Source organism: Capra hircus, chromosome 4, assembly GCF_001704415.2.
Source record: "Capra hircus breed San Clemente chromosome 4, ASM170441v1, whole genome shotgun sequence".
Taxonomy (NCBI): Eukaryota; Metazoa; Chordata; class Mammalia; order Artiodactyla; family Bovidae; genus Capra; species Capra hircus.
The window spans coordinates 69612366-69626991 of record NC_030811.1 but is presented as its reverse complement, the minus strand read 5'-3'; the positions used below and the strand labels follow the sequence as shown (position 1 = coordinate 69626991).

The 14626-nt window shown below is 38.3% G+C and overlaps 1 protein-coding gene across 2 annotated transcripts in view; it reads left to right on the top strand.

The window, feature by feature from the left end:
• Nucleotides 1–9850, top strand: part of CTTNBP2 (cortactin binding protein 2) — a 172530-nt gene extending 162680 nt beyond the window's left edge. For both annotated transcript variants that reach the window (XM_018047195.1, XM_018047194.1), the window contains 4 exons: nucleotides 3267–3330; nucleotides 4549–4681; nucleotides 5986–6087; nucleotides 8790–9850. In XM_018047195.1, the coding sequence (XP_017902684.1) occupies nucleotides 3267–3330; nucleotides 4549–4681; nucleotides 5986–6087; nucleotides 8790–9005 (515 nt within the window). In that variant the 3' untranslated portion in view covers nucleotides 9006–9850. The remainder of the gene's footprint in view (nucleotides 1–3266; nucleotides 3331–4548; nucleotides 4682–5985; nucleotides 6088–8789) is intronic.

Sequence of the window (14626 nt, the reverse complement as noted above, 5' to 3'; positions counted from 1 at the left end):
AAGGATATTGATATTTCTCCTGGCAATCTTAATTTCAGCTTGTGCTTCATCCAGTCTGGAATTTCTCATGATGTACCCTGCATATAAGTTAAATAAGCAGGGTGACAATATACAGCCTTGACGTACTCCTATTACCATGTCAAGTTCTAAATGTTGCTTCTAAACCTTCATACAGGTTTCTCAGGAGGCAGGTCAGGTGGTCTGGTATTCCCATATCTTGAAGAATTTTCCACAGTTTGTTGTGATCCACACAGTCAAAGGCTTTGGCGTAGTCAATAAAGCAGAAATAGATGTTTTTCTGCAACTGTCTTTTTTGATGATCCAGTGGATGTTGGCAATTTGATCTCTGGTTCCTCTGCCTTTTCTAAATCCAGCTTGAACATCTGGAAGTTCATGGTTCACATATTGTTGAAGCCTGGCTTGGAGAATTTTGAGCATTACTTTACTAGTGTGAGAGTTAAGTGCAATTGTGCGGTAGTTTGAGCATTCTTTGGCATTTCCTTTCTTTGGGATTGGAATGAAAACTGACCTTTTCCAGTTCTGTGGCCACTGCTGAGTTTTCCAAATTTGCTGGCATATTGAGTGCAGCACTTTCACAGCATCATCTTTAGTGTTTGAAATAGCTCAACTGGAATTCCATCACCTCCACTAGCTTTGTTTGTATCCTCCCCTAAAAGATATCATATTTGAGTAAGAATGGAAAGATGTTCCCACCTCATATGCATTATGGATTTCTGATACATGTAACTAACTTTACCTCTTCAGGAGCCCCTTGTACCCCACACTGTTCTAAATGGCAACTCTCTCTAGTATTCTTGCCTGGAGAATCCCATGGTCAGAGTAGCCTGGCGAGGTGCAGTCTATGGGGTCACAAAGAGTCAGACGTGACTGAAGAAACTCAGCAGGCACACACACGGCAGCTTTACAGCAGTGGGGCTCCTAAGTGATATGATGTCTAACATCCTAGATTTCTTAAAATAGAAACAGTTGCTTTTGTTACCATATTTTTCATATGGAAGATTGTATTGATTTTTAATAAAAACTAATGTGATTTTAACTATATCAATACATGCCAGAGTTGTGTGATTACCCCAAGTATGTGATCATAAGTTGTGACTTAACGTCATGTAAGTAATAAGTTTTAAAGTAATTGAATGGATAGTCACTGAAAAACATACATAAACTCTCATTGTAAAGGTAAGTGTTATTTATAATAGGATACATTCTGATCTCCAAGGCTTGCCCTTACTTCCTAAAGTTAGAGTGTTTGCTTCAGGGAATAAAATCATTAGACTGTAGCCCCCCAATAGAGCAAAGAGACTCCCTCAGCTGGCTTTCTGTAACAAGGATTATACCTGTTTGTCCTTTGAAAGTATCCAAAAGAGCTCAACAGTGAGGACTGTCATCTCCATTTACAGATGACAAAATTAAGACTCAGATCCCCTTGATCACCTGCTCCGAACCACTTCTCCTACAAACAGGGGGTTCTGCAATCCATGTTTTTGTTTCTAATGAGTCCAGTGCTATTTTCTTCAGTCTTTGCCACTCATAATAATCCTGGTACTCAAATAAGGACACCTATGCAGGCTCTCCACTGTGTTACTTCCTAGTTCATTAGAATTCCTGTAGGATTCAGGACCAGCTGCTTTCCTAAGTGAGTACCTAAACAATAAGCATTGTCAATATATATTGCAGTACTGTAGACTTGTCAGACAAAATCCATAAATACGAACTTCAAACAGTATTATGAAGATAAATCTAACTTGGAAATATATATTTGGCAAAAAGCTGAATTATAAATTATTTTAAGTTTAAATTTGTAATATTTATTAGTTGCAGAACTAGTGGATATAGCAAATGTTCTTTCAAACACGAAAACTTAATTGTATGCAACCACAGTTTGACATCAACATAGAGATTTATAAAATGCATTGGCCAGGGTTTAGGTGAATGAACCACTGGTTGGTTAACAACCAAAGGTGGACATGCTTCTAGTTTTATTTTTATTTTTTATAATAGTCACCTTGTCCAATAATTACACTTCATACAGAATTATTACAACAGTTTTTGGGTTGATATTTTTAGACATCATTGTTTTAAAAAATACCAAAGTAGAACTCTCTTGCATTCCATGCAGACCACTAGGGAAGCTCATAAAATTTGATAAAGACACAGCCCTTTTCTGTCCTGACCTAAACCAAGCTGAGATGATGGTCACTGCTTCTGGAGGGCAGAGTTCAAGCTTAGGCACTTCCATGCTAGTTAGGGGAAAGCTACTAATTAATGCTTTCCGACAGTAAGGACAAAAGTGTGGATGAGGAAATGTAGAGACCTTCTGATGATCTGCTTTTAATCGGGATATACCAAATTCAACAGACTTCTCAAAATCATTCTTTAGAGATAATCTATGCTAGCACCATTCATACAATTTTAGCATCTACTCAGAAACAACTGTATTAATGCATTTATAAAATGTAGAGTATTATAGAAATAGACATTTTGAATCTAAAATGGTTTAGTGTTTCTCAAACTTTTGACCATAAGCCACAGTGAGAAATGTATTTTAAAGCCTGACCAGTACACACAGACCTATGCATTTGCATGTCTCTGTACATGGATACCAACTTGTATATTTATGACATACTAGCTGTACAATCCGGTGTTCCCTATTCGCTCTGTTTTTTTTTTTTTTTTAATGGGTTGAAATTTGCAGTTAGAAAAACATTGGTACGATAGGCAGCATTTGTTTTAATGCTGTGACTTTTCGTTTACTTTTCCTATTTAGTTTTCTGTAAAATGCAAAGCAATCAAAAGTTAAGTTTCTATACCACTAAAGCCACCTGCACTGTGATACATCATGGGGCCCACACATCAAAAACTGTTGGGTCTACACAGTCAGGATCCCTTGGAAGGCAAACAAAAGGATTACCATCTTCAAAAGGCAGGTACTAACTTCTTTTAGGCACTTGGAGAACAAAGGCCTAAGGTTGTGAAGACTTGCCTGGTTGGAATAGGATCCATTGATGAAAGCAGAGCTGAGGATTCCCAAATTGAGCCTCAGGTGGTGTGAGTTGTACTGATTTTAGTCATAAATGTACATGAGGTCGTTGCTTATTCCTTAGGCTTCCACAGGGCCTCAAGAGATGGATTTAATCCAAAAACAATATGAAAATACATCAGTCTAGCGAATATTTCTTTTAAATACAGAGTTCACAATGCACAGGGACATTCTATGGAAATGACTACATTTTTTTTTCTTTAAACAGGTATCAAAAGTAACACTATATTACAGCTGAATTGTAACAGGAATGCTTCACTGTCAAACCAAAAGTAAGTTTCCCTTGCAGATTTAACTCATAACAAACAGTACACATTCTCATCATGTGTGTGCTAAGTCACCTCAGTAGTGTCCAACTCTTTGCGACCCCATGGACTGTAGCCCGCCAGGCTCCTCTCTCCATCGGATCCTCCAGACAAGAATACTGGAGTGGGTTGCCCTGCCCTCAGGGGATCTTCCAGACCCAGCAATCCAACCCTCACCTCTTCTGTCTCCTGCATTGGCGGGTGGGTTCTGTACCACTAGCGCCCCCTGGGAAGCATTAGTCTGTGCAACTGTCATGCTGTGAATAGAATTTTTTAAAAAGCAGTCGAGGTAATTCAAAGGCTAGTATTAAGCTGAAATCGAATGAATGAAATCTAAAAAAATACAAAGCCTATTTTGCTTTTAGATTGGTGAAAGAGTAGAAATATCATTGACTTCAGTTTGTATCAAGTTTGATAGTTATTATTAATACAGTTCACAAAGATATGGTAAAATCCTGCATCTGTGAACTTTTAAACAGGCTTTAGAGGACTGATGATTTTAATGATAGAGTTACAGAAACATAACATGACTGACTTTTTTTCCTCATGCCGCTGCTAGGGAATTGTTGATTATATGCTTCCAAATTTGTAAACTGAAATAAAGATTTATCATAGAATAAAAATGCTTAGCTAGTTTGTAAATAGGTCCCTAGTAAAAGGGGGTCAATGAATCTGTCACACGCATGTTTGAGCCAGGCCCACTGTTAGATCTGTTGTATTCAACAGCCTATACAGTATTTGTTATAACCCTATGATGTAGCATAAGGCATTTGATAGAAGGGAACCCAGGAACTGAGGTATTGAGTCAACCCATGGTCATGTTGCGAATAAAAAGTGATAAATTCACATTCACTCCATTGTCACGCTGCCCCTACACCAGCGTGTTTAGTGTCATCCTTGGGGACAGAGAAGGAAAGGGAAGAGTAAGAAGACTGGAATGTTGTAAGTCAAAGTGGATTTCTTTGTGTAATAAAATTGTATCCTACTGAGAATTCTGACTGGGAGTTACCAAAATCAGACAGGAATGGGTTGTTGTATAAAGTGACATTTATGGATGCCTTTAAAGGATGTTAGAAACTTTTTTGCTCCACAAATCCCCCAGAAAGGTGTGGGGTCTGGGTTTCCATATTGGAAGTTAGATGGTTATTCTGGGTTTGAAAAACTCTTTTCTGAACTCTGTGGTAGGTCTTTAGAGAATGATCTGTCATTGACATTGAATCTGGATCAAAGACTGTCTCTGGGTTCGGATGATGAAGCAGATCTTGTCAAGGAACTTCAGAGCATGTGCTCTAGCAAATCTGAATCTGATATAAGCAAGGTAAGCAGGACACAGCGGGGAGGGCATTGAGTGGCTCCCCCAGCAGCAAACAGACTTCTTTTGGAGCCACATCATAGCTCTTTCCCTGAGAGAAATCCCTTATCAAATAGTATGACTAATGCTCCAAATCAAAACTTCCATTACCTTGCTTAGAAACGTCCTTCCTTCCAAAAAACAAAACCTCTTATACAAGGGAGCTCTGTTTAGCACAGCTTCTCTGAAAAACCCAAAGTGAAAGCTGCATGTGTTGTGTTACCACAAATTCAACCAATACCACCTTTTCCTTTCCATAGTCCTACCTTTGGCTGTCACCAACAGTAAGAGCAGGACAGCAGACTTGCATTCTGCAGAGGGGAACAACTTTACTTATAAAATATGAAAAATAAGTGGCCTGTGTAATTTGTTTAAACTGTGAAATTTGAGATCCAAAGATGGAAATCAGTGACCCAAAATCTTAAAGCATTAACAGCATCAAGTTCAACCTGTTTTTGCACTCTGATATCTGCAGCAGTTTTTTACCAGGCTTCCTTGATAAGTGCCTTTTGCTTGAAAGGGAGCAAAAGAGGGTAGTTATAACTTGTGCAGGTTCTACCCCAAAACTCACCTGTTGTATTTGGACAGTCTACTGCTGCTGCTGCTAAGTCGCTTCAGTCGTGTCCGACTCTGTGCGACCCCATAGACGGCAGCCCACCAGGCTCTGCCGTCCCTGGGATTCCCCAGGCAAGAACACTGGAGTGGGTTGCCATTTCCTTCTCCAATGCATGAGAGTGAAAGTGAAGTCGCTCAGTCGTGCCCGACTCTTAGCGACCCCATGGAATGCAGCCTACCAACCAGGCTCCTTCCTCCATGGGATTTTCCAGGCAAGAGTACTAGAGTGGGGTGCCATTGCCTTCTCCAGGACAGTCTACTAGGGATAAAGAACTCACTAGCTTATTTAATCTTACTGGAAGTGAGTTGAAATAGTTAACCCTGGAAAAATAAGGTTACAATGAAAAATCTTGCAAACGTTAAATCCTTTCATTTTGTGCCAAGTATTTTTTTTTTTTTTAATAGGGCTTATCTGGTTGTCTTTTGACTTTAAAAGACAATTTTTTTTTTCTTTGAAACTATGTCTCATGTATTTGCTGTTAGTTTCACAGGTAAGCTTAATGTCCTTATGTGAGCATTTCAGGACCTAAGCTTCTGACAGTAAGACAAGGACCACACTTCTCACTGTGGGTTTTCCACAGTGACTTTACATCTTACCTTGAGTATGTCACAGTTTACCTGTGAAAACATGACCTGATAAACTGTGTATTTTCCAGATTGCTGATTCCAGGGATGACTTAAGGAGGTTTGATAGTTCAGGAAACAACCCTGTGTTTTCAGCAACTGTTAATAATCCAAGAATGCCAGTGTCACAAAAGGTAAGTGTCCCTTTTCCCTCCAAAATGGGACAATGAAGGATTGTTGTGAAATTGACTTTACAAATCTTTCACTGTGCATTACAAAGTTACTTTTACACTATAGCAGGGATATAATCAGGATAAAGGTGTTCGTGTTCACTAGGTAATCAATGTTAGAAAAAAGTATTGTTCGGCTAATAGCTTGAAGGAATCACATAGAAAAGCATTACTTTCCCCCCTTTCTATTTGATGCCAAAAAATTGGATTCCAAAATTTTTACTCTCTCTTCTATTTTTTTCACTAGTTTATGCCAAACCTAGAATTAATGTAACGTCTCTCTTCTCTGCTGTATTTTAAAATGGAACACTGAATTTCCTTTGAGCACCATTTTCAAAAACGAGTTAATGCTGAGTGATAACAGAAAAATCTACACATACATAAAAATTTCCCTCTGATTTACTTGAACTTCCCATACCATGCATGTTTCAGAGACAGAATGTCCTTTGCAAGCAAATCAGAATGTCCAACAGAAGAGCCAGGATGCCCATAGAGTTCCTTACCCTCTTGAAATAACTTTTATGATTGGTTAATAAATGCCAAAAGATGAGGTGGCCCAGTATGGTACTACTGAGTGAACGGAAACAATAAAAATACTTCTTACCCAGTAGTGCTTTCGTGAGGCAGTCCATTTTGTAAGACATGTTTAATAATGTGCGCTTTGCTCACCAAGCTATGTCCCCTCACATGGCAGCTGACACAGACCTGTGGGGAGAGGGAGTGCAAAGAGCAGGATTAAACAGTGAGCATGGTGAGACTATCCCATTATTAATCCCCCTCTGACAGCCCTGGGCTCCCGTCCCCTGCTTTCTCACAGCTTCAGTAGCTTTCAGTCCTGACTAGTTTCCTGTGAAGCTGTGTGAGCTGTGTGTGTTGGGGGAAATATTAACAAGGCTGGGGTCTTATATAAAAATATACAACATGACAGTCTACAAAGAAGAGCCAACATGACCTGTCTGGCTTACTCTGTACAGTATTTGTTCCTCTCCGCGATTCCCCCCGACCCCCAATTAGGAATGGCTTAGAAGCAAGCAGATAAGAATGACTGAGGAGGTGACACCTGGGGTCCCTGCTGATAATTCTGGTTCTGGATGGAATACATTTTTGTTCAGGGGCTGTCCCTGAGCTATGGTTCAGAACACATTCCTTGGGCCTGCCTTCTATTTCTTTGCCCACTGAGCATTCTAAGGACTATTCCCTGATGATTGTTTTCTTTGAACCTGCCACCAGAGGGCGAAGTAGTACTCATTTGGCATTTGCCAGATTCCTGAACCCTTCACAGGCTCAGGCCTTTTCTATCCTGATAAAGACAGCATTTCTTGGTTAGATGCCCAGTTTCTTCTGTTATCAGGAAGTAATTCACTTTAGGAGGAAAAGCTGTCTGTGTTAGCTGAAATCATTTTCTCCTATGTGGTTAGAGAGGGGCCTGTTAATCAAGCAGCATGTCAGCCAGCCTTCTTAAACAGAAAAGCCCATGTTTACATAAATACGTGTTTAAATCATCCATAGAATATATAATAATAAATGTTTTCTTCTTATGGAGATGAAAATTCAGTCCCCTAAAGTATAAATTCCCTTTTTGGTTGCATCATGAAAACTATCTGAGGATTTGTTTTTTAATCCCTTGTACCTGGACCACATGCCCTAGAGGTTCTGATGTAATTGGTCTAAGGTACAACCTGGACGTTGGAGTTTTTAAAAGCTTGGCGACTCTCATGTGCAATCAGGGCTTAGACCTGTTCTCTAGCACATACCTTTGATCCATCATTCATATTTTCTACCCAGTTTCTTTCCAAATTATGTCCTTGAACTTCACGTAACTTATGTTTACATATAATTTACTATTTCAGACCATCCACTACACCTCCCCATGTTCACCCTTTCTCTTTTCCCACTTCACCACTCACTTGAGTTCTGCTGATTGGTAAGCATGAAGGGGGACCTACCCAAGTGAGCTCATGATCAGGGAAACGTGAGTAAAAGGTCTTATTGCAGCATCATGAGTCGCACTTACCTATCCACCTCTGTTTCCTGATGGGCAGAAAGAGGCCTGGACCAGGTGATCAGAAGAGTTCAGAAGTACTAGAAGAATGCTAGCATGCAGTTTCCAAGAATTAAAGATCTTGAGCTCCCTAATTGCAGACTCATCACCAGGAGACAATTCACTACAGCAGAAGCTCCCTTAGCACAAGGATGGTGCCCTTTTACATTCTCTGCTGTCAGCCAAGCACCAAGAACAGTGCTTGTCTGATAAACATTCAGAATATGTGAGTAATAGTCCAGTTAGATCTAAAGGCAGAAAAATTCAGTGACACATTCAAGGTAAAGGTGTTGCACTGTAGAACTGCTTACAAACGGTTGGAACAGTCCAGTTTGATTTCCTCAGGCCTAAGACTTCATACAACTTCTGTTGACGAGGAGACTCCAGACTCAGGCACTAGTTTCACTGACTCCTGTATCTGGCATACCACAAAGGACCTAGTGGAGATCAGACAGTGAGTCTATAGGACATTAAGTATTCAACTTCTCTCCTCCCCTTTTTTTCCCCCCATGTTAAGGGAGAAACTCATACATACTTGTACAGGAACAGAGAGGAGGAAGTTAGTACTGATCACAGAAGTTGGGAACAATATCAAATTAAGCTGTTCTGTTTTCCTTTCTTACAGGAGGTCAGTCCTCTCAGCAGCCATCAAATGACCGAACGCAGCAACAGTAAATCAAAGACTGAGTTGGGTGTTTCAAGAGTTAAATCTTTTCTTCCTGTTCCTAGAAGTAAAGTCACCCAGTGTTCCCAGAACACCAAAAGAAGCAGCAGCAGCAGTAATACAAGGCAAATAGAAATAAACAACAACTCAAGAGATTTGGAACCTACGCAAAAATGAACAAGTAGAAAAATCTAACAAATAGGCCTGCCTACAGTATTCTCATTCTTCTGTATATTTCACACAGAAACCAAGGACAACAAGATGTAAATACCTTTAAATGAATCAAATGTTTTCACTGCAATATAAAGGATGAGTGCGGGACCACTATTCAATTTTTTGTAAAGAATGTATTTATAACCAACCTTTTTTTTTTTTTTCGATTCTGTCAAATTGAACTGCAATACCAAGAAGTTATACCCACTTTTCAAGTAGTTTTATAATAGAAAAGTCATAAGAGTTTTACTCAAGATGTTCAGGGGTATTAAAACAACTGTCTGTGTACTGTATATCTATACATATGTACATATGTAAATTTAAGAAAGCTATGCATCATTGCATACTACATTAAAAATGTGTACAGCATTGGCTTAGATAACATGTATCATTTTAAAGAGATCATAATTTTATGTTCACTTGATGACAAATGACTAGAATGGGGCAATAACATATCATTTCTAAACAGTTACTTTTCTTAAAAGCCATATTAAGTATTTTGCCTGTTAAACTATAGTTTTCAGTTTCAAAACTTTTAATGGTTGCATCATGTATATTTATGCTTATGAGTTTGCATTATGACTCCTGTAAATATGAACTTATATAATGCAATAAAAGTGTTATCTTTCTTACAAAAGTTTTGTACCTACGTAGATATAAAAAAGAATAACTGTAAATGCTTCAATAAATAAGTTAACTCCCTCTTCTAGTGGCACAATTGATATTTTCTAGACTTTCTTCTCAAATTACTAATTAAATAACTAAAAGTTATATGCCTTGACACCAAATAAAATATTGAATTAGTGAAATAACTTTGCTGTAGGTTTTATCTATTGCTGTTAGTAGTTAATCCATGCAAAAGATACTTGTGTTCAATTTAGAGCCATTTCAACTGGTCCTCCGTGTTTGTATTTCAGTAGCTATTCAGAGAAAGATTTTGTTACATAGTATCAGTTGGTTTAAACTAAAATAAACATTTCAGTGGAGCTCTTGGAATGAGGTGCTCATTGAAAACAAATTTTTCATACTTACCAAAAAAAAGTATAATTATATACCAACAATCATTTGCTTATCTGAAGAGTATTTAAAGTCCTTTCTTGGCCAGAATGGTTATTTAAAATATACACATGTGCATGAAAACTATATTACATTTTGCAAGTATCTTTAAAACAATGTATAGTGAAGTGGAGGAAGAATCAAGGAGGAGATCCATTCCAGGACCTGTCAGCCCAGGCTTCATCTCTGCCGTCCTCGGGTGTACAGCATGGACCTTGTGACAGGAAGCAGAACTAGAGCAAGGGACTGAGTGTAAGTAGGAGAAAGGCTGGAAGAAATAGGCTTGAACACAATAACGCCTTTGAGCTGGACTTAAATTCTTGGTGCCCTGGGGGTATTTGATACTCTCAAGTGTTTCACAGAAAGACATTAATCTTGGGGACAAAACTCAATGCTCTCCATATCCTAGACCAGCATACCCAGGTTGAGGTGGCTCTGCTGCATGCTGTCCTGCTAATATACCCTTCATATTGAATTTTATTTTTTAGTGATAAGGCATTGTTTTATATGAGCAATTTTGCTGAAGATATAGATCTCATTATTATAGTCAAGGACCAGAAAAGAGAAAAAAACAAATTTGGAATACATTATTAAGATGACATCTAGTAGCCTATCCATATAGTTTTGATTGGTTAGTGATTCAACATGTATACTTACATAATTGGATAGTAGACTGCAAGATGTCTAAAGAGGGCATTTAGATTAGGAGTTTCCAAAATACATATGAAAACCTAGTAATGGGTCATTTTATCAATTTAGGGAATCACAACTACCATTTTTTGAAAATAGGATAGAATAGAAAATATCAGAGCACATCACGGTATCACAGTCAATAAAAGAATTTTGTGTGAAGCTTTTGTTTAATTATGTGGATACATGGATGTAAGCACTGAACTGTGATGGCAAATATAACTTCCTGTGGGTCATGGGCACAAGTCTTTGAAGCTCAATACCATTAGTGGTGAGGGTCAGGGTGCTTCAGGAGTAAAAAGGTCTCTGGTGTTATACAGCCTTGTGACTGAATTAAGCACTAACATTTATTAGCTGTGTGACCTAAGGCAAGTCACTTAATCTCTTTGACCCAGATTCCACAATACTTATGTAGGATCATGACAACCCTACAAGTTGTCCTTGAGCATTAAAATGAGGTAACAATACAATGTTTCTAGTTACCTCCGTCATACATAAAAAGTAATAAATTATGTCCCAGAAGTCTTTGTGGCATTCCAACATCCCATCAAGTTGTAATAAACTCAAAAATACTAACAGCTGTATTATGAGCATCAGATTCTACTAGAGTTGTATAAAACACCTAATTAAAAGAAATATCTAATTGGAAATTGATAACTATAACCGATCAGCAAATTTTATTTTCCTTTTATGTTAACTTGATGATGAGCGTCTCCTAAATAGACCTAATACATTTTGCAGTTGAAAAAAAAATATAAACAGAAAACAAGTAAACATGTCATAAAATCTGATTATTCATGAAAAAAAGTCAATTTTGATAGACAAGGCTGAACTTTCATAATTTTTTCTTCCTGTGCAGTTAATACTTAATGCAAATTAAGTTCAGTTGACTAGACATAGCCAACACCTGATTTAGGCATTTATTCCTAACAACCATGAGCTATTACACAAAACTTTCTCTATGAAGTTATGTGATACTTTCTGAATTTTATCTGATCCCTTTTGTAATATTTTTCTCAAGAGAACATTCCACAGATGTGAAAGGAATAAATGAATGGATAATCCTGTTAGTTTGGTTTTTACTACAAATAAATAGTTGTTATAGACCAAGATGGCATTGTTAATTTGAGAAAGAGGACTATGGAAATACACAGAAAAAGGATATCAGATGCATACCTTATTTATTCTGTCCTTAATATAACAGATATTAGAAGATAACATTGAATTATCAAGTCAAGAGCTGCAGTTCTAGACAGAAGGCTAAGACACCATGTAACATCTTTGGTTTCAATGACTTCATTGGGAAAAAAAAAAAAATGAGGATTATTCTTGTCCCAGAAAGAAAAGCACAATAGGAAAATCAGAAATCCTGACAGTTGTTCCTACACATTCTGATACTTTAATAAGCAAGAGTATCAGCTAAATATATCCCCCTGAAAATAATTACTTGGGTTATAGTTTAAGGAAATCAAGAATGTCAGAGAAATTAAGAAATCAATTATTTTACAATTGCCCTAAAAATAACAAAATACCTGGGAATAAACTTAACCAAGGAGGTAAAAGACCTGTACACTGAAAAGTAAGACACTAGTGAGAGAAACTGAAGAGGGTACAAATAAGAGATTCTGGGTGCTCACAGATTGAAAATTCAATACTGTTAAAATGTCCCTACTAACCAAAGCAGGCTAGGGATAAAGAACCCACCCCTCAATGCAGGAAGACTTAAAAGATGCGGGTTCGATCCTTGGGTCAGAGAGATCCCCTGGAGGAGGAATGACAACCCACTCCAGTATTCTTGCCTGGAGAATCCCCAAGGACAGAGGAGCCTGGCGGGCTATAGTTCTTAGGGTCACAAAGAGATAAACACTACTAAAGCAACTTAGCATGCATGTACCCAAAGCAACCTACAGAGTTGATGAAATTGCTATTAAAATGCCAATTTTTTTCCCACAGAAATAGAACACATAAGTCTAAAATTTGTATGGCACCCCAAAAGACTGTGAATAGCCAAAGCAATCTTGAGAAAGAACAAAGCTGAAGGTGTCATGCTTCCTGATTTCAAACTATATTAGCTATAACAAATTGAAATAGTATGGTACTAGCATAGTAACAGAAAAGACAATGGCACCCCACTCCAGTACTCTTGTCTGGAAAATCCCATGGACAGAGGGCCTGGTGGGCTGCAGTCCATAGGGTCACTAAGAGTCAGACACAACTGAGCAACTTCACTTTCACTTTTCCCTTTCATGCATTGGAGAAGGAAATGGCAACCCACTCCAGTGTTCTTGCCTGGAGAATCCCAGGGACGGGGAGCCTGGTGGGCTGCCATCTATGGGGTTTCACAGAGTCAGACACGACTGAAGCGACTTAGCAGCAGCAGCATAGTAACAGACACAGATCAATGGTATAGAATAGATTGCCTAGAAATAAGCCCATGCATATATGGACAATTAATTTCTGATAAAGATGCCAACAATATACCGGGAGGAAAGGACAGTCTCTTCAATAAATGGTGTTGGGAATACTGGACAGCTACATGCAAAAGAATGAAACTAAACCCACTATCTTGCACCATATACAAAAATTAACTCAAAAGAGATTAAAGAGTTGAGTGTAAGGCCTACAAAAATAAAACTCAGAAGAAAACAGAGGGGAAGGCTCGTGAAATTGGTCTTGGTGATGATTTTTTGATCTGACACTAAAAGTAAATGCAACAAAAGCAAAAATCAATGAGGGGGACTACATAGAAACCAAAAGCTTCTGCACATGGGAAAAGAAACCAACACGAGGAAGATCCAACCTAGAAAATAGAATAGTTACAAACCACATATATATGATAAGGGATTATATCTAGAACATATTTTAAAAACTCATTAAACAGCACCAAAAAAAAAAGTCAAGAAATGGGCAGAGGATCCAAATAAACATTTTTCCAAAGATGACATACAGATGACCAACAGGTCTATGAGAAGGTGTTCAACATCACTAATCATAAGGAAAATGCAAATCAAAACCACAGTGAGATGTCATCTTATACCTGTTAGAATTTTTTTTTTTTTTTGAAAGTCGCTCAGTCATGTCCAACTCTTTGTGACCCCATGGACTGTACAGTCCATGGAATTTTCCAGGCCAGAATAGTGGAGTGGGTAGTTGTTCCCTTCTCCAGGGGCTCTTCCCAACCCAGGAATCAAACCCAGGTGTCTTGTATTGCAGGCGGATTCTTTACCAGCTGAGCCACCAGGGAAGTCCACCTGTTAGAATAGATAATATTAAAAAGACAAGAGACAAGTATTGGCAAGGATCTGGAGGAAAAAAACCCTCATGGGCTGTTGGAAGGAATGTAGTAAATAGGTATCTACTATGGAAAACAGTATGGAGGTTTCTCAAAAACTAAAAACATCCTTGCAGACTCCGGGGGAGATCACAAGCCACCTCTGCTCCCATCATGATCTCTGAGGGTGTGCGTGAGCCACCACCACTACTGGGCACCAGAACCAGGCATCAGCCACTGCATCAGCTTACCAACTTGCACAGACCAATCACTAGAAATGAACTAGAACATGTAACAAAAGGACAGGACCAGATGACTTCACAGGCAAATTTCTACCAGATATACGAAGAACTTACACCAATCCTTCTCAAATTGTTCCAAAAGATTGAAGAGGAAGGAACACTACCAAAGACATTCTGTGAAGCCACTGTCACCCTGATACCAAACTCATGCAGTGACACTCCCAGAAAAGAAAATTACAGGCCAGTATCTTAGATGAATATAGCGAAAATTCTCAAGAAAATATTAGCAAACTCAAATTCAACAACACATAAAAAAGATCATACAA